At 50.8% G+C, this 24,950-nt stretch overlaps 2 protein-coding genes across 2 annotated transcripts in view; one reads left to right on the forward strand and one right to left on the reverse strand.

The window, feature by feature from the left end:
* LOC137433773 (protein disulfide-isomerase A5) overlaps positions 1-24,950 on the reverse strand; it is a 489,740-nt gene that overhangs the window by 259,725 nt on the left and 205,065 nt on the right. The gene's annotated exons all lie outside the window — the stretch shown is intronic.
* The window catches only part of LOC137433371 (protein lifeguard 3), a 79,563-nt gene that overhangs the window by 53,560 nt on the left and 1,053 nt on the right, over positions 1-24,950 (forward strand). Inside the window, exon 10 of the mRNA XM_068125698.2 lies at positions 24,301-24,354. Within this exon, the coding sequence (XP_067981799.2) occupies positions 24,301-24,354 (54 nt within the window). The remainder of the gene's footprint in view (positions 1-24,300; positions 24,355-24,950) is intronic.

Below are 24,950 nucleotides of genomic sequence, written 5' to 3' on the forward strand. Positions count from 1 at the left end.
TCGCGGTGAAACTCCCCGAGTTTTGGGAAGCTCAGGCGGAGATATGGTTTATGCAGGCAGAAGCCCAGTTTCGGCTTCGTGGCATAACGGCGGACGAGACGCGCGACTTCCACGTCATCGCCGCCCTCGGGCTGTACACAGCTGTACACACAATCTGTACACAGCCGCCCGCGTCGTGTCCGTCCTGCGGAACCCACCGGCCGACCACAGATACGAGGCGCTCAAGCGTCGCCTCATCGCCACGTTTGGCCTCACAGAGGACGAACGGGCCGACCGTCTCCTGGACCTTCCCGACCTCGGCGACACGCGACCATCGGTCCGAATGGACCATATGCTGTCGCTCCTGGGGGACAAAGCACCGGATTTTCTATTCCGGGCGCTCTTTTTACGCCAGCTACCGGCCCAGGTACGCCTCGCGTTGGCCGGTTGCAAGATAAAGGAGCCCCGCGCGCTGGCCGTCGAGGCCGACAGGTTTTTCGCGGCGTGTGACATGCGGCGAGCTTCGGTGCGGCCGTCGCGGATCACGGGGCTGATGCTGATGCTGATGCACCACACCTTGTGGATCCCGAGGCTGATGCACACCGCGTGGCCGCCGCCACGCCCCGCCCACCACCACCGTGGAAACCGCAGCCTCCGCCTTCACCACAAACCTGGTGCTATTTCCACGCCAGGTTTGGCCACAAGGCGAGGAGTTGTCGCCCGCCGTGCTCGTTCAGCAAGTTGGGAAACTGCCAAGCCGGCGCCCGGTAGCGGCCCTGAGCGTCGGCCATTCCGGCAGCCTTCTTTTTATAACGGACACCTTGTCCGGGCGCCGCTTCCTATGCGACACGGGTGCACAGGTGAGCGTTATCCCTGCCTCTACGTCCGACAAGCACACCGCGGGCCGGGGCCCCGCATTGCTTGCAGCCAACGGAACACCCATACAAACGTTCGGGAAGCGCTGCCTCTCCCTGCGGTTCGGAGGGCAACGCTTCACGTGGACGTTTGTAACCGCCAGCGTGCCCATAGCATTGCTCGGTGCGGACTTCCTCTGTGCAAACGGGTTGTTGGTAGACGTACAGAACAGACGCCTCGTCCAGGCTGAAACGTTCAGCTCGCTTGCTTGCGTGCTGAGCAGCTCGTTGAGCGGCTCACTGAGCGGCTCACCGAGCGGCTCGCCAAGCTGCTTGCTGAGCGGTTCGGTCCCGGCGAGGTTGGTTTGTACCCTCCCGGCAGCGGATGAGTTCACCCGCCTCCTCGCCAACTTCCCGGCCCTCACGCGGCCCACCTTCTCGGCGGTGGCTGTCAAGCATGGGGTGGAACATCACATACCCACCGTCGGGCCACCGGTCTACGCCCGGGCCCGCCGCCTCGAACTGACGAAGCTCACGGTGGCGAGAGCGGAGTTCGCTACGCTGGAGCAGATGGGCATCGTGCGGCGCTCCAAGAGTGCTTGGGCGTCGCAGCTACACATCGTGCCGAAGCCTGGCGGGGGATGGCGGCCGTGCGGGGACTACCGCCGCCTCAACGATGCCACCACCCCCGACCGTTACCCGGTCCCCCACATCCAGGACCTTTCCGCCCGGTTGGCGAACATGTCCTGCTTCTCCAAGGTGGACCTCATACACGGCTACCACCAGGTCCCCGTCAGGTCGGAGGACATCCTGAAGACGGCCGTCATTACGCCATTCGGCCTCTTTGAATTCCTTCGGATGCCCTTCGGTTTGAAGAATGTGGCTCAGGCGTTCCAACGTCTGATGGACAGCGCCTTGCGCGACCTGGATTTCGTCTGTCTACCTGGACGACATCCTCGTCGCAAGCGCGTCCCGTGAAGAGCACCTCCGCCATCTCCGCATGCTCTTCGAACGCCTGGGCCAGCATGGCCTGATCGTGAACCCAGCCAAGTGCCGGTTCGGCGTCGTCGAGATCGACTTTTTGGGGCACCGCGTCACCAGGCACGGGGCCATCCCCTTACCAGCAAAGGTGGAGGCGGTCAAGGGGTTTCCGCACCCCCGCACGATCAAGGGGCTCCAGGAGTTCTTGGGCATGGTAAACTTTTACCACCGTTTCCTGCCCCGCATCGCCCAGCTCCTGCGCCCCCTGCACGAGGCCCTCTGGGGGAAGCCGGGCAAAGGTGACGTCGTTTGGACCGAGCAGATGGACGCGGCGTTCGCGGGCGCGAAGCTCGCCCTGGTTAACGCCACCATGCTCGCGCACCCGGCGCCCGATGCACCGATCGCCCTCACCACCGACGCGTCGGACTACGCGGTGGGCGCGGTGCACGAGCAATGGGTGCGTGGAGCTTGGCAACCGCTGGCGTTTTTCAGCCGGCAGCTTCGCCGGCACGAACGCCGGTACAGTACCTTCGACCGCGAGTTGCTGGGACTTCACCTGGCGGTCAGGCACTTTCGCCATCTGCTCGAGGGCCGTTCGTTCACGGCCTTCGTCGACCACAAGCCCCTGGTCTTCGCGATGGCCAAGGTCGCCGAGCCGTGGTCGGCCCGGCAGCAGCGTCACCTCTCGGCCGTGTCCGAGTACACGACGGACATCCGGCACGTCACGGGGAAGGACAACCCGGTGGCGGATTGCCTTTCCCGGTCCGTCGCCCACGCGGTCCACCTCGGCATCGACTATGCCCGGATGGCGACGGACCAGACCACCGACCCCGACGTCCAGGCCTTGCGGACCACCGTCACGGGCCTCCGTGTCACCGAGGTGCCGTTCGACGGCGCGGGCACGGCCCTCCTGTGCGACGTCTCCCTCGGGCGGCCTCGCCCCATCGTGCCCGTGGGCTGGAGCGCCGGGTTTTTGACGCCATCCACGGCCTGTCCCACCCGGGCACGAAGGCCTCCCAGAGGCTGGTCGCCGACAAGTTCGTCTGGCATGGCCTCCGGGAAGGTCGTCCGCGATTGGACCAGGACGTGCCTCGCGTGCCAGCGCGCGAAGGTTCACCGCCACACCCAGGCCCCGTTGGCCCCGTTTACGGTGCCCGAACGTCGGTTCGACCACATTCACGTGGACTTGGTTGGACCTCTGCCCCCCCTCGTGGGGTTTCACCCACGTCCTCACCATGGTGGACCGCACCACCCGGTGGCCGGAGGCCGTGCCTTTGGCGGCGACGACGGCGGCGGACGTCGTGCAGGCGTTCATCGCCACCTGGGTTGCCCGGTTCGGCGCCCCCTCGGACATCTCGTCCGACCGCGGCCCCCAGTTCACCTCAGAGCTCTGGCGGGCGGTCGCGCGGGGGCTCGGTGTCCAGCTGCACCGTACCACGGCCTATCACCCCCAGGCCAACGGCCTGTGCGAGCGGTTCCACCACTCCTTAAAGGCCGCGCTCCGGGCCACCCTCTGCGACGGCGGCTGGGTCGACAGGCTGCCCTGGGTCCTGCTGGGCCTCCGGACGGCGCCCAAGGACGACCTGCACGCATCCCCGGCGGAGTTGGTCTTCGGACAACCGCTGCGGGTGCCGGGCGAGTTCCTCCCCGACTCCACGGCACCATGGTCCGCGGCGCAGCAGCGCTCCGCGCTGCAGGAGACCGCCCAGAGGTTCGCCCCGGTGCCGACGGCGCACCACGGGCACCCGCCAACGCACGTCGCCCCGGAGCTTCGCACGGCGGAGTACGTGTTCGTCCGACACTACGCCCACCGGACACCGCTGCGGCCCCCGTACGACGGGCCCTTCCGCGTGCTGGAGACCGGGGCGAAGCACTTCACCCTGGACATCGGCGGTACTCCTGACCGCGTTTCAGTGGAGCACCTCAAACCGGCCCACCTCGACGTGGACCACCCCCCGCCAGTGGCTCAGCCCCCGCCTCGGGGCCGCCCCCCGGTGGGCGGACCCCCGGCACCACCCAACCCCGCCGGCACGCCGCCCCCCGGCCCGCACCCATCCCAGGGGCAGCCGGTGGCATCCCGGCATCCCAGACGCCGCCAGCCACCAGAGGGCGCTTCGGCCGGGTCATCCGTTTGCCCCGCAAACTGACCCTTCAGGTGCGCGGGAATTCTGGGGGGGGCGCGTGTGGCGGACACGATGGCTTGCTGATGCGATGACATCATTCCGCGCACCAGGAGGGTGTCGGCCACGCCCGAGGGGTAGGCGTGGCCTCGGGATATACACGGGGCACACAGCCCCAAGCACGGCAGTGCTATAGTGTGATCTTTAGAATAAAGACTCTTTTGATTACGTCCGTTGTTGCTTCCTTCATTGGCAAGACAAGTCGTGCGCATAGCACCGCACTACAATTCTATAATGGAGCAGATGCGGATATGGATATGGATATGGCTACCGGCTTCCACCAAAGCTTGTGCTCTTTCCGCCATATACGAGTATAAGGAATATATATATTTATATGTATAACTGTGAGAAATGGCGGAAAGTCCACAATACGAGCAGGGTGCCTCATTTGCGATAATTCAATTATATCGGAAGAAATTAAATAAGTTATGGACGTAGCAGCTCTCGTTGAACTTGAAGAAGACTGAGAAGAAGGCCTATTTGGCCAGAAGTACCTGAAGCTACGTCCGTAACTTATTTAATTTCTTCCGATTATGTGTATATGTATATATATATATTGTTACGTGTGTGGGGGGTAGGTAACGAAATACCTTACTTAGTCCAGATATAATTGTGTAGGTTTAGAATGCTCCGATGACGCAAAGACGAAGAATAAGAAGAAGAAGAGGAAGAAGACCACCTTCCTGTAACTAAGTAGGGAACCCGTTAGGCCGAATGTCCGTGTAAGCGTTTTTGTGTCTCCATACAAGGGGTGGAGCTATGCTAATTAGGTAGGGCTTAAGAATAATCCCCTGTGTATAATTGCCCTTGTGATTTTTCCCTTTGTTCTTATAACACTCACTCGGCCAGCCATGCAATCGGCACATAATTACAACCACCATAATCGCCGACAGTACCCAGACATTACGACTCTGCCCAGCCGAACATTATTGATGGGCATCAAGAATGTCTGTGAGGTCACGCCCCAAATGAGGATTGGTTGAGGGGCAATGGGGTGATTGAATCGTGCGTGGTGATTGGAGCAAGCGTGACATCAGAGAGAACCTTCGAGAACGGAGGAAGAAAAAGCAAACATCCTGCCATTTTCCCTCTTTCTGGTGCTGGCTGCATGGCGGATGGTCACATATTGCTCTCCCTCTGGCGGTTGCATTTTCCTGGCTTGTGTGCGCTTGTGAAAGAAAAGGCTGGGCAAGAGCGGTTTGGGATAGAGTCGGTATCGCGAGGGGAGCTTTGTGCAGTGTGGAACCACTGGAGGAGGAGGACGGGTTGCGGCCGCTTCACGGCTCAGGGTGCCTTGTGGCGATTCACGCCATCTTGTGCGCTCCCTCGCGGAGACTCGGGGACCATCCGCACTTGTCCTCGTTGGATCAGGATGAGTATCGGCCACCTCACCACACCATTCTCTTTTATTTTATTTCTCCCTGTGTCTGTATATGAGTCCGTATGGAGGGCCCCTCATTTAGGAATTTTAGTTTACCGTGCATTCATTTTTATTGCCTGTATTATTTTCATTTAACCCATTATTTATTGCAAATCTTTCTCGTGCCTGTTTTGTACGTTTATTTGTTCGTGGGTTCGGATAAACCCCCGCAGCGTCCGTCCATGCAGGTAAGGACCTCGGTATCCCTCCCACCGCACGCCAAAGAGATACCACCACCATAGGTTGGGGTATACGCCCCGGAGTTAAAGCTTGTTTTGGCCATCCATCGCCCTGAGGTCTTCACTACAGGGTAGAGGCGACAATATATTGTAACGATTTTGAGAAGTGTAACGGGTTTTGAGAAGTGTAACGGGTTTTGAGGAGTGTAACAATTTTGGAGGAAGGGTAACGGATGTGAAGAGTATGGTTTTGGTATGGTAACATCCTGGTAATGTAAATAATGGTTGCAGCCGTCCTCCTAATTAATTTCATAGAACATACACGCAGGTCACGATATATCTTTTAAATAGTGTATTTCCTTATTCCATGTAGGCTAAGTATGTGTTTTCCACTAGATTGACTTTGCATTGTATCAAACAAAATAAGCGTAGGCCCTTCCAATTTCCCCAAAACCTCCCTTCCATTTGCCTTCCGCATTTTGGTCGGTTTTTCTCTTCAACCACCATTGGCCACGAGGTAAGGTTGGAGAAGAAAGGCGTGTCTCCACCTCGTCAGAAGAGGGCAGGAGTGAACCGGCCCTAACAGCCAATCAACACCGCGGTGAGTGACCCGGTAGGCGTGCCCTCGGAGCCGGCGGCTTAATTCCGCCGGAGGTGATAAAAGCGAATGTAAGGAACTGCTTTGGAGAGAGGCCTTGAGAGATACGCTGGGGGATGACCTGGAAGAGGAGCGCAATCCACCGCAAGCCCTACCTACCTGCCTGCAATATCCCCTGTCGTTGGAGAGACGCGCTGAACGGAGGGAGACGGCTCCACCCCAGGAAGAGGAGCAGGTGTGCCGAGCCAGCGCGTGACGGCCGCGGATACGCGACGGAGGTTTTCCCGCCAAAACCGCGAGGGGTTGAAAGCTGCTGCCTCCGACCTTGCCTTCCTCTCAAGCAATCAACCTCGAGCCATTACCTGCCTGCAATATCCACCGTGTGAGTGTGAACGTCCTGTCCTACTCGTTTGTCTTGGGGATTAAGTAAATGAAATAGAATAAGTTAACAATGCACTGTGTGACTGCTCTTTTCCATCTATTGCTGTAAATAATATTGGTCGCTCTAAAATATTGCTTGTGTGTGTATAATAAATCTGTTCTTCCTCCAAACTCTGTCTTTCTTCTCTCTTCTTCTCTTTCGGTCGCTTTAGAGGTTTCCCAATTGAATATCTGTAGCGCGATTAGTCAACGTTCGGTTGGAATCGGGTTCTAATCGGGGAGTAACTGTTCGGACGCGGTTAAATACACCACCGCTCGGTAAAATAACATCCAAAAACCGTGTCCGTAACAATTGGTAGTCAGGAGGTGGGATTCGAACCTGGGACTAAATTTATTTAGCCCAAATTTTGGACACCAATTGTGTTAGTACCGTAACAATTGGTGTCGAGGAGTCGGATTCGGACCCGGGACTAAATTTGTTAGGCCCAAATTTAAAAAAAAAAAATTTTGGTCAAAATTACGAGCTGCCGAAATTGTGTTTTATAAAACCCGAATTTTGAGATCGCGCCATGGACAATCAAGGCGATCGGATGTCGGTGGGGGAGATAGACGGGTTAGGGGTAACCCAGGAACCAGGGGAAATGTATGTGGAAGAAAGGGAGGAGGAGAGCAATGAGGAGGCGGTTGAGGGGGTGTCAGACGCGCAAAATGGCGCTCTCGCGCACGTGGTATCAGACGCACAAAGGGGCGGCTCGCACGAGCGCGGGGTAGCCGCGCCCGCTGCGCAAATAGCGGGAATTGATGTGCGGGACCTCATGGCGCAGATTAATGCAACCATACTAATGGCATATATGGGGCTAGAAGCAAAAATGGATGCTCAGAGTGAGCGATTAGAGGGCCAAATGGGGGTAATGGGAAACCAAATGGGGGTAATGAGGGACGAAGCGAGGGGTACCGGTGAGGGGTTAGACAATAATTTTAAGGAGTTAGACAAGAAATTTGAGGGATTAGACAATGGGATAGAAGGGGTGAAAAATGGGTTAATGGGGTTAGAAAATAGGATGGAGGACAAATTGCGGGAAATGGGGGAACAATCCGCCCGGGAAATCGAACAGATGGGGAACCAGATGGAGGAAATACGAAGAGGGATGAGTGAGGAGGTCTCGGGGCTACGCGAGGAGGTAAAGCGAGGCGAAAAGCGTATCGAGAAAGAGGTGAGAAATAATACGGCAAAGTTACAGGGGGGAATAGAAGATCTGACGGAGGAGGTGGAGCAGCTGACAGAGGGACAAACTAAGTTAGTGGAGCAGGTTCAAAAGAACACTGCGGTACTAGGAGGGTTAAAGGCGACACAAAAAGAAATTAAAAACGAATTAATAGCGACGCAGAGGCAATGTCAGATGGTACGGGAGGAACTGACAATGAGGGTGGAAGAGGTGACAGAAGCAATGGAGACGAAGGACCGGGAGGTAAGGACGCACGTAGAAACGGTCACGGTAGCCTTAGAGGACGAACTTGAGGAGACGCACCGGGAAATAAAAGAGGTTAAACAAAAATTAGAGGAAGTGGGAGAAGAGGTGAGTGAAATTAAGAAGGGACGGACAGAAACTAAGAGAGAAATCCGGGAGGAGGTGATGGAATGTGTACAAGGTCTGTGTTCAAATCATGATGCGGTGCTCACTAACCAAATAAAAAGTTTGCAGGTGGCAGAGAAGGTGCGACGAGGTACGGAGGTGAGTGGCAATGTACATGATGTGAGGGGAGATTCAGTCGGCTTGGGGATTGGTTTGGATCCGGGTGTTCGTGAAAGGCCGTTGGTGAGGTGTGTGACAGGACAGGTGTGCGAAAAAAGGGGTGTGCGAGAATGTCCGACCATGGGGTGTGTGAGGAAAAAGTGCACGCCGAGGAGTGAGTGTGCCGTCAAGAGTGAATTGGTCGAAGCGCGTGTGCGAGGGAGCACAGGGAAGCGCGGTGTGGTGAGTGTTACGGAGGAAGTAACGAAAAAGTGTGCGCGGGAGGACGCGCGAGAAAGGTGTGTAATGGACGGGTGCATGGGGAAAGCGCATGCTGTCAAGAGTAAGGGAGAATGCATGCCTGTGGTGAGTGTTACGGAGGAAGTAACGAAGAAGTGTGCGCGGGAGGATGCGCGAGAAAGGTGTGTAACGGACGGGTGCATGGGGAAAGCGCATGCTGTCAAGAGTAAGGGTGAGTGCGCGACTGAGAGTGGAGGTGAGAGTAGTGAGAGTGAAACAGAGCGTGAGCTGGTTGTGACAGGGGGGCGAGGATGTACACCTGGGATGGAAGGATGCACACCTGGAATGGTAGAGCGTGTGTGGGAAGGCACATTTGAGTTGGTAGTGAGGCACGTGGTTGGGTGTGCGGGTGAGAGCACACCTGTGATCGTCACAAAGGAGGTGACCGAGAAAGGGGCGCGAAGCGGTGTATTGGTGAGGTGTGCGAGCAACGAATGTGTGCCAAAGTGTTCGGTGGTCAGGTGTGTGACCAAGTCGGTGAGCGGAGTGAGTGTACCGAGGTGTGAAAGAAAAGGTACGAGGAGAATGGGAACGGCTGCATGTATGAGCAAGAAAGAGGTAGCGTATGCATGTAAGCCTGCAGGTGAAGCGTCGACGGTAACCGGGTTAAAGGTTAGGTCGACTTTTAGCCGGATCGGGCCCTCGGTGCGTGCCGGGCTTCGCGTGCCGCGAGAACCAGCGGAGATCCGAGCCACGGCGGGTTCGAAAGGACCGCCGTGCGCGATCCACGCTGGGCCTCGCGTGGAGCGGCCGCGTCCGGGCTCCACAAGGCGGAGCGGGCAGCTCGATAGGAAGGGTCGTCATGGCGACCACTTTCTATTGAGACGTGCCGGCAGGTCGAGATCGGGACATTGGATGGCTCCACGCCGAAGTGGTGCATGGGATCTCGGCCCGGGTAAGCCTCCGTCCCTGCCCCGAATGCGGGACGTATCCAGCCGCTGGCACAAAACGACCCGCGTTCATTGCTCGGCTGTACGAAGCCGGGCTGTAGATGTGAATTGGCGCACCGAGAGGATGTAATAAGTAGACGGGTGATGGTGATAGTGATAGTGATTTAAAACGAAATTTAGAAAAGTGAATGGAATTGGCAGTAAATGGAAAATTTTTGAATTGTTGGATTTGGACGAGCGAAATTGGTAGTGAGAGACCCCCGATGTGGTGGGATGGCAAATCCACCATCCCTCACAGGTGTGGGGCAAAGGAGCAATAGTTTATGGGGTGGCTATGACAACCGAGCCAGGGAGGGCTTGGATAATGATAGGGATCTAGAAGAGATTGACATTAGGTGACGTTAAGGTTAGTTAGTGACTGATACCTGTAGTGGGGACACAGGTAGATTAGTATGGATGATAATGACGTGGGAGCGCAATAGTTTAAAGGGACGACTGGGAAGCGCAAGTTTCAGAGGGGAGTAGTTAGCTGAGATGATGCCGTGTGTGTGAGGATTGAACAGGTGAGAATGGAACAGGTGTGATTGCACAGGTGTGCAACTGAACAGGTGTGTGGAGCAGTGTATGAGGGAGTAGTGGTGATTGCGTGTTGTGTTGACCAAATGGTCCAGGAAGAAAGGAGGGTGCAGGTGGCACCAGGTATGATTGCACAGGTGTGCAACGACAGGTGAATGAAAGACAGGTGTATGGAATAAATGGTATGGAGTATTGGAATGGATGGTCGTGGAGTGAGTATGGTGGAAATTGTGGAGTGGAGTGGATGGTGCGAAGGTGTGAATGGGGGAAGAGTGGACCCCCATCACGGATACCCGGGGCGGGTAGTGTAAGTGTTAGGTAGAGGGTATAGGTAAATTGTGGTTGGATATTGGCATCTGTGGTGCGGTTGGAAGAATGATGTTTGGATGGGTGCATTCGTGTTGTGGAAATGGCTGGGCGTGTAGCCTGTTAGTGTGTGTAGTTGGTTTGGGCACTCCACCACTGTGAGGATGTCGGCCAGGTGAGGCCGCAGGTGGGCTCTGGGAGCCGGTAGTAGTTGTTGTGGATGGGGCCCGAGGATCCGGAGGACGGACCCGGGTAGCCCAGTGCCAGAGGGCACCATGGGGTGACAGAGCCAGGAGAGGGGCTGTCCCCAGGTAGTTAGGTTAGGGTGAGGAGCTAGGTAAGCTCGGGTGGCAACTACAGTGGTGGAGGTGTGCAGGTGGGTAGACCTGTTGGGAGAGGTACACGTCGCAGCCCAGAAATTGTGCTAGAGCACCGGGAGATGAATCGGGGGAGTGAGACCCCAAATTGAGGAGCACCACAGTTTGGCCAATGGGAATTGGTTATTAGAACCCATAGTGTAAGTTGGCCAATGGATTGGCAGGGAAAGACCCCGGGTAGTGTAAAGTGTGTTAAAGTCATTTAGAGGATAGTTAGGATGAAGGATCTCCTCGCACCATCTGCATCCACTCACCTGAGGTGACAGGTACTCCACACCATGCCATGTTTTGATTATTTTTTATGATGCAAATGTTTGGATTGTGAGACGCATCATGACGTGGGTGTGACATTGTGCTTTGATGTTCCATCTCTGCCTCCTTATGAGGATTGATGATGAATTTGGTGATGGCAAATTTTGAAGTAGAGGGATTGTGGTGACGAATTTGGTATAAGGGAAATATGGGGAAGACGTGACAGTAGTGACGAATTTGTAAATGGGTAGATTTTGTAAATATGGGGTAAGAGCAAGGGTAGTGTAGGTGACAGGGGGGTGACGTACGGTAGGGACGAGCTTTCTCACTTCGCCCTCCGTACGCATTTCACCTTGCATTGCCTTGTTTGACGTGTACCCTTGTGACCTTACCCCTCGCTCAATTGTCTTTCTTTTGTCTCCCACATGACCTGTGCGCCATTGGGTGCCGAGGGGAGCGTGCGTGAGGTGGCCATTGTGCGCCCGAGATTCCCAGAACCAGCACGCATTGCGTTGATGTACCACTTTATGGACCGCTGTTCGGCGGCCAAGTACCACTTGATGGACCCCAGGTTCTGGGGCAGAGCACCTCTGTTGGAGACCGGCCATAGTGGCCAGGGAATCTTGCTTGCGGACCTCGGTAAGGTGGCACCTATGCCAAACAGGTGGACCACCCTTAGTTGGCCCCTGAGGCCCTAAATAATAATAAAAAACGAACACAAGTTGTGCTTTTTATTATGTCCAAATAGGCCGCATGAAGCCAGAAGACGTCAGGAAGAACATCGGCCCAGCAGACAAGGAGAAGACCACCACCAGTTGTTTTGTTGTGTTTATTATGAACCATGGTGACTGCGCACCGAGTGGTGCTTTGTGGTGCTGGTGGTGCTTTTGGGTGCTTTTGGGTGCTTTGGTGGTATTGGTACTGGTGCATCGATGCAATGCGTGCTGTCTCCTCCCTCCCAACAGGAATTTCTTTCTCTTGTTCCCTAAAAAGAAAAGAAAAAAAACACACAGGTCCTGGGTTGCGTTGTAAATAAGAAATCACGTCATTGTAAATAATGCTCCCCACCGTAAATGTATAGTTTCAGAATAATTCCGTAATTCGGTTAGCTGTGGGCTTGAGTCTGTTAGACAGGATGCAATGCAATAGGGGGACATACTTATTTGTGTTTTAAAATTGTCACACTCAGGGTCAGGTTAATTGTAGAGGGAATTACACCTACATGTCACACTCAGTTAAGTCTAGTAGGCCCGAGGACGTGCCTGAAGAAAGGAGGGTGCAGTGTAACGATTTTGAGAAGTGTAACGGGTTTTGAGAAGTGTAACGGGTTTTGAGGAGTGTAACAATTTTGGAGGAAGGGTAACGGATGTGAAGAGTATGGTTTTGGTATGGTAACATCCTGGTAATGTAAATAATGGTTGCAGCCGTCCTCCTAATTAATTTCATAGAACATACACGCAGGTCACGATATATCTTTTAAATAGTGTATTTCCTTATTCCATGTAGGCTAAGTATGTGTTTTCCACTAGATTGACTTTGCATTGTATCAAACAAAATAAGCGTAGGCCCTTCCAATTTCCCCAAAACCTCCCTTCCATTTGCCTTCCGCATTTTGGTCGGTTTTTCTCTTCAACCACCATTGGCCACGAGGTAAGGTTGGAGAAGAAAGGCGTGTCTCCACCTCGTCAGAAGAGGGCAGGAGTGAACCGGCCCTAACAGCCAATCAACACCGCGGTGAGTGACCCGGTAGGCGTGCCCTCGGAGCCGGCGGCTTAATTCCGCCGGAGGTGATAAAAGCGAATGTAAGGAACTGCTTTGGAGAGAGGCCTTGAGAGATACGCTGGGGGATGACCTGGAAGAGGAGCGCAATCCACCGCAAGCCCTACCTACCTGCCTGCAATATCCCCTGTCGTTGGAGAGACGCGCTGAACGGAGGGAGACGGCTCCACCCCAGGAAGAGGAGCAGGTGTGCCGAGCCAGCGCGTGACGGCCGCGGATACGCGACGGAGGTTTTCCCGCCAAAACCGCGAGGGGTTGAAAGCTGCTGCCTCCGACCTTGCCTTCCTCTCAAGCAATCAACCTCGAGCCATTACCTGCCTGCAATATCCACCGTGTGAGTGTGAACGTCCTGTCCTACTCGTTTGTCTTGGGGATTAAGTAAATGAAATAGAATAAGTTAACAATGCACTGTGTGACTGCTCTTTTCCATCTATTGCTGTAAATAATATTGGTCGCTCTAAAATATTGCTTGTGTGTGTATAATAAATCTGTTCTTCCTCCAAACTCTGTCTTTCTTCTCTCTTCTTCTCTTTCGGTCGCTTTAGAGGTTTCCCAATTGAATATCTGTAGCGCGATTAGTCAACGTTCGGTTGGAATCGGGTTCTAATCGGGGAGTAACTGTTCGGACGCGGTTAAATACACCACCGCTCGGTAAAATAACATCCAAAAACCGTGTCCGTAACAATTGGTAGTCAGGAGGTGGGATTCGAACCTGGGACTAAATTTATTTAGCCCAAATTTTGGACACCAATTGTGTTAGTACCGTAACAATTGGTGTCGAGGAGTCGGATTCGGACCCGGGACTAAATTTGTTAGGCCCAAATTTAAAAAAAAAAAATTTTGGTCAAAATTACGAGCTGCCGAAATTGTGTTTTATAAAACCCGAATTTTGAGATCGCGCCATGGACAATCAAGGCGATCGGATGTCGGTGGGGGAGATAGACGGGTTAGGGGTAACCCAGGAACCAGGGGAAATGTATGTGGAAGAAAGGGAGGAGGAGAGCAATGAGGAGGCGGTTGAGGGGGTGTCAGACGCGCAAAATGGCGCTCTCGCGCACGTGGTATCAGACGCACAAAGGGGCGGCTCGCACGAGCGCGGGGTAGCCGCGCCCGCTGCGCAAATAGCGGGAATTGATGTGCGGGACCTCATGGCGCAGATTAATGCAACCATACTAATGGCATATATGGGGCTAGAAGCAAAAATGGATGCTCAGAGTGAGCGATTAGAGGGCCAAATGGGGGTAATGGGAAACCAAATGGGGGTAATGAGGGACGAAGCGAGGGGTACCGGTGAGGGGTTAGACAATAATTTTAAGGAGTTAGACAAGAAATTTGAGGGATTAGACAATGGGATAGAAGGGGTGAAAAATGGGTTAATGGGGTTAGAAAATAGGATGGAGGACAAATTGCGGGAAATGGGGGAACAATCCGCCCGGGAAATCGAACAGATGGGGAACCAGATGGAGGAAATACGAAGAGGGATGAGTGAGGAGGTCTCGGGGCTACGCGAGGAGGTAAAGCGAGGCGAAAAGCGTATCGAGAAAGAGGTGAGAAATAATACGGCAAAGTTACAGGGGGGAATAGAAGATCTGACGGAGGAGGTGGAGCAGCTGACAGAGGGACAAACTAAGTTAGTGGAGCAGGTTCAAAAGAACACTGCGGTACTAGGAGGGTTAAAGGCGACACAAAAAGAAATTAAAAACGAATTAATAGCGACGCAGAGGCAATGTCAGATGGTACGGGAGGAACTGACAATGAGGGTGGAAGAGGTGACAGAAGCAATGGAGACGAAGGACCGGGAGGTAAGGACGCACGTAGAAACGGTCACGGTAGCCTTAGAGGACGAACTTGAGGAGACGCACCGGGAAATAAAAGAGGTTAAACAAAAATTAGAGGAAGTGGGAGAAGAGGTGAGTGAAATTAAGAAGGGACGGACAGAAACTAAGAGAGAAATCCGGGAGGAGGTGATGGAATGTGTACAAGGTCTGTGTTCAAATCATGATGCGGTGCTCACTAACCAAATAAAAAGTTTGCAGGTGGCAGAGAAGGTGCGACGAGGTACGGAGGTGAGTGGCAATGTACATGATGTGAGGGGAGATTCAGTCGGCTTGGGGATTGGTTTGGATCCGGGTGTTCGTGAAAGGCCGTTGGTGAGGTGTGTGACAGGACAGGTGTGCGAAAAAAGGGGTGTGCGAGAATGTCCGACCATGGGGTGTGTGAGGAAAAAGTGCACGCCGAGGAGTGAGTGTGCCGTCAAGAGTGAATTGGTCGAAGCGCGTGTGCGAGGGAGCACAGGGAAGCGCGGTGTGGTGAGTGTTACGGAGGAAGTAACGAAAAAGTGTGCGCGGGAGGACGCGCGAGAAAGGTGTGTAATGGACGGGTGCATGGGGAAAGCGCATGCTGTCAAGAGTAAGGGAGAATGCATGCCTGTGGTGAGTGTTACGGAGGAAGTAACGAAGAAGTGTGCGCGGGAGGATGCGCGAGAAAGGTGTGTAACGGACGGGTGCATGGGGAAAGCGCATGCTGTCAAGAGTAAGGGTGAGTGCGCGACTGAGAGTGGAGGTGAGAGTAGTGAGAGTGAAACAGAGCGTGAGCTGGTTGTGACAGGGGGGCGAGGATGTACACCTGGGATGGAAGGATGCACACCTGGAATGGTAGAGCGTGTGTGGGAAGGCACATTTGAGTTGGTAGTGAGGCACGTGGTTGGGTGTGCGGGTGAGAGCACACCTGTGATCGTCACAAAGGAGGTGACCGAGAAAGGGGCGCGAAGCGGTGTATTGGTGAGGTGTGCGAGCAACGAATGTGTGCCAAAGTGTTCGGTGGTCAGGTGTGTGACCAAGTCGGTGAGCGGAGTGAGTGTACCGAGGTGTGAAAGAAAAGGTACGAGGAGAATGGGAACGGCTGCATGTATGAGCAAGAAAGAGGTAGCGTATGCATGTAAGCCTGCAGGTGAAGCGTCGACGGTAACCGGGTTAAAGGTTAGGTCGACTTTTAGCCGGATCGGGCCCTCGGTGCGTGCCGGGCTTCGCGTGCCGCGAGAACCAGCGGAGATCCGAGCCACGGCGGGTTCGAAAGGACCGCCGTGCGCGATCCACGCTGGGCCTCGCGTGGAGCGGCCGCGTCCGGGCTCCACAAGGCGGAGCGGGCAGCTCGATAGGAAGGGTCGTCATGGCGACCACTTTCTATTGAGACGTGCCGGCAGGTCGAGATCGGGACATTGGATGGCTCCACGCCGAAGTGGTGCATGGGATCTCGGCCCGGGTAAGCCTCCGTCCCTGCCCCGAATGCGGGACGTATCCAGCCGCTGGCACAAAACGACCCGCGTTCATTGCTCGGCTGTACGAAGCCGGGCTGTAGATGTGAATTGGCGCACCGAGAGGATGTAATAAGTAGACGGGTGATGGTGATAGTGATAGTGATTTAAAACGAAATTTAGAAAAGTGAATGGAATTGGCAGTAAATGGAAAATTTTTGAATTGTTGGATTTGGACGAGCGAAATTGGTAGTGAGAGACCCCCGATGTGGTGGGATGGCAAATCCACCATCCCTCACAGGTGTGGGGCAAAGGAGCAATAGTTTATGGGGTGGCTATGACAACCGAGCCAGGGAGGGCTTGGATAATGATAGGGATCTAGAAGAGATTGACATTAGGTGACGTTAAGGTTAGTTAGTGACTGATACCTGTAGTGGGGACACAGGTAGATTAGTATGGATGATAATGACGTGGGAGCGCAATAGTTTAAAGGGACGACTGGGAAGCGCAAGTTTCAGAGGGGAGTAGTTAGCTGAGATGATGCCGTGTGTGTGAGGATTGAACAGGTGAGAATGGAACAGGTGTGATTGCACAGGTGTGCAACTGAACAGGTGTGTGGAGCAGTGTATGAGGGAGTAGTGGTGATTGCGTGTTGTGTTGACCAAATGGTCCAGGAAGAAAGGAGGGTGCAGGTGGCACCAGGTATGATTGCACAGGTGTGCAACGACAGGTGAATGAAAGACAGGTGTATGGAATAAATGGTATGGAGTATTGGAATGGATGGTCGTGGAGTGAGTATGGTGGAAATTGTGGAGTGGAGTGGATGGTGCGAAGGTGTGAATGGGGGAAGAGTGGACCCCCATCACGGATACCCGGGGCGGGTAGTGTAAGTGTTAGGTAGAGGGTATAGGTAAATTGTGGTTGGATATTGGCATCTGTGGTGCGGTTGGAAGAATGATGTTTGGATGGGTGCATTCGTGTTGTGGAAATGGCTGGGCGTGTAGCCTGTTAGTGTGTGTAGTTGGTTTGGGCACTCCACCACTGTGAGGATGTCGGCCAGGTGAGGCCGCAGGTGGGCTCTGGGAGCCGGTAGTAGTTGTTGTGGATGGGGCCCGAGGATCCGGAGGACGGACCCGGGTAGCCCAGTGCCAGAGGGCACCATGGGGTGACAGAGCCAGGAGAGGGGCTGTCCCCAGGTAGTTAGGTTAGGGTGAGGAGCTAGGTAAGCTCGGGTGGCAACTACAGTGGTGGAGGTGTGCAGGTGGGTAGACCTGTTGGGAGAGGTACACGTCGCAGCCCAGAAATTGTGCTAGAGCACCGGGAGATGAATCGGGGGAGTGAGACCCCAAATTGAGGAGCACCACAGTTTGGCCAATGGGAATTGGTTATTAGAACCCATAGTGTAAGTTGGCCAATGGATTGGCAGGGAAAGACCCCGGGTAGTGTAAAGTGTGTTAAAGTCATTTAGAGGATAGTTAGGATGAAGGATCTCCTCGCACCATCTGCATCCACTCACCTGAGGTGACAGGTACTCCACACCATGCCATGTTTTGATTATTTTTTATGATGCAAATGTTTGGATTGTGAGACGCATCATGACGTGGGTGTGACATTGTGCTTTGATGTTCCATCTCTGCCTCCTTATGAGGATTGATGATGAATTTGGTGATGGCAAATTTTGAAGTAGAGGGATTGTGGTGACGAATTTGGTATAAGGGAAATATGGGGAAGACGTGACAGTAGTGACGAATTTGTAAATGGGTAGATTTTGTAAATATGGGGTAAGAGCAAGGGTAGTGTAGGTGACAGGGGGGTGACGTACGGTAGGGACGAGCTTTCTCACTTTCTAAGTGATTTATCAATGTGTGTGCCGTCCCTTGGATGGACATTAAACTCGGGGTTCTGTCTGCCACCATTGGTTGGTGGACGTTTTTGATCCCAAAGTGTCCTTCACAAAACGTAGGCGAGTATCACTGGCACCATGGCCAAATTCCAAATTCCTGCCCTAACTAGGCGAACGTCAGGTCTGGCCAGGCCGGTTCATGAAAGACTTGGGCCAAGCTTCCCCGGCGGACCCCACAAGGTGGGATAATAGTGGTCGTTAAAGAGCAACAACAATTTCTAAAAATTATGATATGTGGTGTGATTGACATGTTGTGATGAATACAATTTCTTTCAAATATTGTAAAGTGCATTTCCTAGGATGTTCCGCAGCATATTGACCACCTAAGGTGGGCCGAGAAGGTACTCCCGCCCAGCGGACGGGAGTGTCCGCTAGTATAGATAAAGCAGATAATAAAATATGGATAAACCAGATAGATAAAGCAGATAATAAAATATGGATAAACCAGAAAGATAAAGCAGAGAATAAAATATGGATAAAACAGAAAGATAAAGCAGATAATAAAATATGGATAAACCAGATAGATAAAGCAGATAATAAAATATGGATAATCCAGATAGATAAAGCAGATAATAACATATGGATAAACCAGAAAGATAAAGGAGATAATAAAATATGGATAAACCAGATAGATAAAGCAGCTAATAAAATATGGATAAACCAGAAAGATAAAGCAGATAATAAAATATGGATAAACCAGAAAGATAAGGCAGATAATAAAATATGGATAAACCAGATAGATAAAGCAGATAATAAAATATGTATTAACCAGAAAGATAAAGCAGATAATAAAATATGGATAAACCAGATAGATAAAGCAGATAATAACATATGGATAAACCAGAAAGATAAAGCAAATAATAAAATATGTATAAACCAGATAGATAAAGCAGATAATAAAATATGGATAAACCAGAAAGATAAAGCAGATAATAAAATATGGATAAACCAGAAAGATAAAGCAGATAATAAAATATGGATAAACCAGATAGATAAAGCAGATAATAAAATATGTATAAACCAGAAAGATAAAGCAGATAATAAAATATGGATAAACCAGATAGATAAAGCAGATAATAAAATATGTATAAACCAGAAAGATAAAGCAGATAATAAAATATGGATAAATCAGATAGATTAAGCAGATAATAAAATATGTGTAAACCAGATAGATAAAGCAGACAATAAAATATGGATAAACCAGATAGATAAAGCAGATAATAAAATATGTATAAACCAGACAGATAAAGCAGATAATAAAATATGGATAAACCAGAAAGATAAAGCAGATAATAAAATATGGATAAACCAGAAAGATAAAGCAGATAATAAAATATGTATAAACCAGATAGATTAAGCAGATAATAAAATATGGAAAAAGCAGATAGATAAAGCAGATAATAAAATATGGATAAACCAGAAAGGTAAAGCAGATAATAAAATATGTATAAACCAGAAAGATAAAGCAGATAATAAAATATGGATAAAGCAGATAGATTAAGCAGATAATAAAATATGTGTAAACCAGATAGATAAAGCAGACAATAAAATATGGATAAACCAGATAGATAAAGCAGATAATAAAATATGGATAAACCAGAAAGATAAAGCAGATAATAAAATATGGATAAACCAGAAAGATAAAGCAGATAATAAAATATGGATAAACCAGATAGATAAAGCAGATAATAAAATATGGATAATCCAGATAGATAAAGCAGATAATAACATATGGATAAACCAGAAAGATAAAGCAGATAATAAAATATGGATAAACCAGAAAGATAAAGCAGATAATAAAATATGGATAAACCAGAAAGATAAAGCAGATAATAAAATATGGATAAACCATACAGATAAAGCAGATAATAAAATATGTATAAACCAGAAAGATAAAGCAGATAATAAAATATGTATAAACCAGATAGATAAAGCAGATAATAAAATATGTATAAACCAGAAAGATAAAGCAGATAATAAAATATGGATAAACCAGATAGATAAAGCAGATAATAAAATATGGATAAACCAGATAGATAAAGCAGATAATAAAATATGGATAAACCAGAAAGATAAAGCAGATAATAAAATATGGATAAACCAGATAGATAAAGCAGATAATAAAATATGGATAAACCAGATAGATAAAGCAGATAATAAAATATGGATAAACCATACAGATAAAGCAGATAATAAAATATGTATAAACCAGATAGATTAAGCAGATAATAAAATATGGAAAAAGCAGATAGATAAAGCAGATAATAAAATATGGATAAACCAGATAGATAAAGCAGATAATAAAATATGTATAAACCAGATAGATTAAGCAGATAATAAAATATGGAAAAACCAGATAGATAAAGCAGATAATAAAATATGTATAAACCAGATAGTTAAAGCAGATAATAAAATAAGTATTAACCAGAAAGATAAAGCAGATAAAATAAAATATGTATAAACCAGATAGATAAAGCAGATAATAAAATATGGATAAACCAGATAGATAAAGTAGATAATAAAATATGGATAAACCAGAAGGATAAACAGATAGTGTCTTGGTTTATTATAACAATCTGGTGTTGAACAATCACTTGTAAACTACAAACAACAATGAGTAATTGCTAATTCATCACAAGCAAGAGGAATGGGGGTTGGAGTGATCACTCGTGAACAATTTGAGAGTGATTTGACTGTCAGTGTGAAATCTTCTTCTTTACTTCCGGTTACCATTTGACTAATTTGCATGCTTTATTTATTTTTGTGTTAGGTTGATAATATTTATTTAGTGGGTGAAACACTGCATTGTATATAGCTGTGGAGTCATACCTGACAACGAGTGTTGTAGAGATCTACCCAGATCCCATTGTCCATCTACCCAGCTCCCATTGATCTACCCAGCTCCCATTGTATATAGCTGTGGAGTCATACCTGACAACCAGTGTTGTAGAGATCTACCCAGATCCCATTCTCCATCTATCCAGCTCCCATTGTCCATCTACCCAGCTCCCATTGTCCATCTACCCAGCTCCCTACCCAGCTCCCATTGATCTACTCAGCTCCCTACCCAGCTCCCATTGATCTACCCAGCTCCCATTGTCCACCACCCAGCTCCCATTGTCCATCTACCCAGCTCCCACTGTCCATCTACCCAGCTCCCATTGATCTACCCAGCTCCCAATGTCCATCTACCCAGCTCCCATTGATCTACCCAGCTCCCATTGATCTACCCAGCTCCCATTGTCCATCTACCCTGCTCCCATTGTCCATCTACCCAGCTCCCATTGTCCATCGACCCAGCTCCCATTGTCCATCTACCCATCTCCCATTGTCCATCTACCCAGCTCCCATTGTCCATCTACCCAGCTCCCATTGTCCATCTACCCAGCCCCCATTGTCCATCTACCCAGCTCCCATTGATCTACCCAGCTCCCTACCTAGGTCCTATTGATCTACCCAGCTCCCATTGTCCCAGTTCCCATTGTCCCAGCTCCCATTGTTTATAGCTGTGGAGTCATACCTGACAACCAGTGTTGTAGAGATCTACCCAGCTGCCATTGATCTACCCAGCTTCCATTGTCCATCTACCCAGTTCCCATTGATCTACCCAGCTCCCATTGTCCATCTACCCAGCTCCCATTGATCTACCCAGCTCCCATTGTCCATCTACCCAGTTCCCATTGATCTACCCAGCTCCCATTGTCCGTCTACCCAGCTCCCATTGTCCATCTACCCAGCTCCCATTCTCCATCTACCCAGCTCCCAATGTCCATCTACCCAGCTCCCATTGATCTACCCAGCTCCCTACGCAGGTCCTATTGATCTACCCAGCTCCCATTGTCACAGCTCCCATTGTTCCAGCTCCCATTGTTTATAGCTGTGGAGTCATACCTGACAACCAGTATTGTAGAGATCTACCCAGCTGCCATTGATCTACCCAGCTCCCATTGTCCATCTACCCAGCTCCCATTGATCTATCCAGCTCCCTACCCAGCTCCCATTGTCCATCTACCCAGCTCCCATTGAACTACCCAGCTCCCATTGATCTACCCAGCTCCCTACCCAGGTCCTATTGATCTACCCAGCTCCCATTGTCCATCTACCCAGCTCCCATTGTCCATGTACCCAGCTCCCATTGAACTACCCAGGTCCTATTGATCTACCCAGCTCCCATTGTCCCAGCCCTCATTGTTCCAGCTCCCATTGTTCCAGCTCCCATTGTTTATAGCTGTGGAGTCATACTTGACAACCAGTGTTGTAGAGATCTACCCTGCTGCCATTGATCTACCCGGCTCCCATTGTCCATCTACCCAGTTCCCATTGATCTACCCAGCTTCCATTGATCTACCCAGCTCCGTACTCAGGTCCTATTGATCTACCCAGCTCCCATTGATCTACCCAGCTCCCTACTCAGGTCCTATTGATATACCCAGCTCCCATTGTTCTTCTACCCAGCTCCCATTGTCCATTTACCCAGCTCCCATTGATCTACCCAGCTCCCATTGTCCATCTACCCAGCTCCCATTGTCCATCTACCAAGCTCCAATTGTCCAGCTCCCATTGATCTACCCAGCTGCCATTGATCTACCCAGCTCCATTGATCTACCCAGCTCCCATTGATCTACCCAGCTCCCTACGCAGGTCCTATTGATCTACCCAGCTCCCATTGTCCCAGTTCCCATTGTCCCAGCTCCCTTTGTCCCAGTTCCCATTGTCCCAGCTCCCATTGTTTATAGCTGTGGAGTCATACCTGACAACCAGTGTTGTAGAGATCTACCCAGCTGCCATTGATCTACCCAGCTCCCATTGTCCATCTACCCAGTTCCTATTGATCTACCCAGCTCCCATTGTCCATCTACCCAGCTCCCATTGATCTACCCAGCTCCCATTGTCCATCTACCCAGTTCCCATTGATCTACCCAGTTCCCATTGATCTACCCAGCTCCCATTGTCCATCTACCCAGCTCCCATTGTCCATCTACCCAGCTCCCATTGTCCATCTACCCATCTCCCATTGTCCATCTACCCAGCTCCCATTGATCAACCCAGCTCCCATTGATCTACCCAGCTCCCTACGCAGGTCCTATTGATCTACCCAGGTCGCATTGTCCCAGCTCCCATTGTTCCAGCTCCCATTGTTTATAGCTGTGGAGTCATACCTGACAACCAGTATTGTAGAGATCTACCCAGCTGCCATTGATCTACCCAGCTCCCATTGTCCATCTACCCAGGTCCCATTGTCCATCTACCCAGCTCCCATTGATCTACCCAGCTCCCTACCCAGCTCCCATTGTCCACCTACCCAGCTCCCATTGTCCATCTATCCAGCTCCCATTGTCCATCTACCCAGCCCCCATTGTCCATCTACCCAGCTCCCATTGTCCATCTACCCAGCTCCCATTGTCCATCTACCCAGCTCCCATTGTCCATCTACCCAGCTCCCATTGATCTACCCAGCTCCCATTGATATACCCAGCTCCCATTGATCTACCCAGCTCCCTACCCAGGTCCTATTGATCTACCCAGCTCCCATTGTCCCAGCCCTCATTGTTCCAGCTCCCATTGTTCCAGCTCCCATTGTTTATAGCTGTGGAGTCATACTTGACAACCAGTGTTGTAGAGAACTACCCAGCTGCCATTGATCTACCCGGCTCCCATTGTCCATCTACCAGTTCCCATTGATCTACTCAGCTCCCATTGATCTACCCAGCTCCCTACTCAGGTCCTATTGATCTACCCGGCTCCCATTGATCTACCCAGCTCCCTACTCAGGTCCTATTGATCTACCCAGCTCCCATTGTTCTTCTACCCAGCTCCCATTGTCCATGTACCCAGCTCCCATTGATCTACCCAGCTCCCATTGTCCATCTACCCAGCTCCCATTGTCCATCTACCCAGCTCCCATTGTCCATCTACCCAGCTCCCATTGATCTACCCAGCTGCCATTGATCTACCCAGCTCCCATTGTCCATCTACCCAGCTCCCATTGTCCATCTACCCAGCTCCCATTGATCTACCCAGCTCCCATTGATCTACCCAGCTCCCTACACAGGTCCTATTGATCTACCCAGCTCCCATTGTCCCAGTTCCCATTGTCCCAGTTCCCATTGTCCCAGCTCCCATTGTTTGTAGCTGTGGAGTCATACCTGACAACCAGTGTTGTAGTGATCTACCCAGCTGCCATTGATCTACCCAGCTCCCATTGTCCATCTACCCAATTCCCATTGATCTACCCAGCTCCCATTGTCCATGTTGTAGACAATGGCATCTAGATGATCGACACATTGGTGTACAATGCCTTTGCCATTTGTAATTTGAACCAATGAAATAAGTTAATTCTCTTTTTACTCTTGCCATAGATCCCATGGCTTCACACACTGTTTGCTGCATTGGGAGTCATTCTTTTCACAATGGTAAGTCTGTCTCTCAGATTCCTGGATATCAAGGAAGGGATTTAGAGCATGGCCAAGGTATTTGCACAAAATGGCCTGCCCTTTTCCAAAGCAATCAGTTAGGACAGGAATTTGTTATTTCTTCAGCGTACCAAAGGCTGACAAGATGGCCTACAGGTACGCACACTCCCCTCTAAGGTGTGCAGCCTGGTTTTGATTCCCGACCCAGCTATAAACCGTCATCCCGGTGTTTCACAGGTAGAGTGATTCATCAGTGTGTGTGTGCAGTCCCTTAGGTGGATGTTAAACTGGCGTCTTGTCTGCCGATGTTAGTTGGTGGAAGTTATAGATCCTACGGTGTCCTTATGGATGCCTCACCCTGCCTGTGCATCTCCAGGATGAGAGTTTATAGTTGGGTCAGGATTCAAAACTAGACTAAACAACTCACTGGCGAGTTTATTTGTGAGTTAGACTGAATGGAGGAAACCCAGGTATGTTTAGAATGCAATGACGAGCAGTGGAGGCACTCAGAACGTCAGACTGGTCACATCACTTGTACAAACACGGAAGCAATTTGTCTGTTATCTAACTCATCCCTTGTCCATCTTTCGTCTGCA

Source organism: Myxine glutinosa, chromosome 10 (genome assembly GCF_964187855.1).
Source record: "Myxine glutinosa chromosome 10, kmMyxGlut1.1, whole genome shotgun sequence".
Taxonomy (NCBI): domain Eukaryota; kingdom Metazoa; phylum Chordata; class Myxini; order Myxiniformes; family Myxinidae; genus Myxine; species Myxine glutinosa.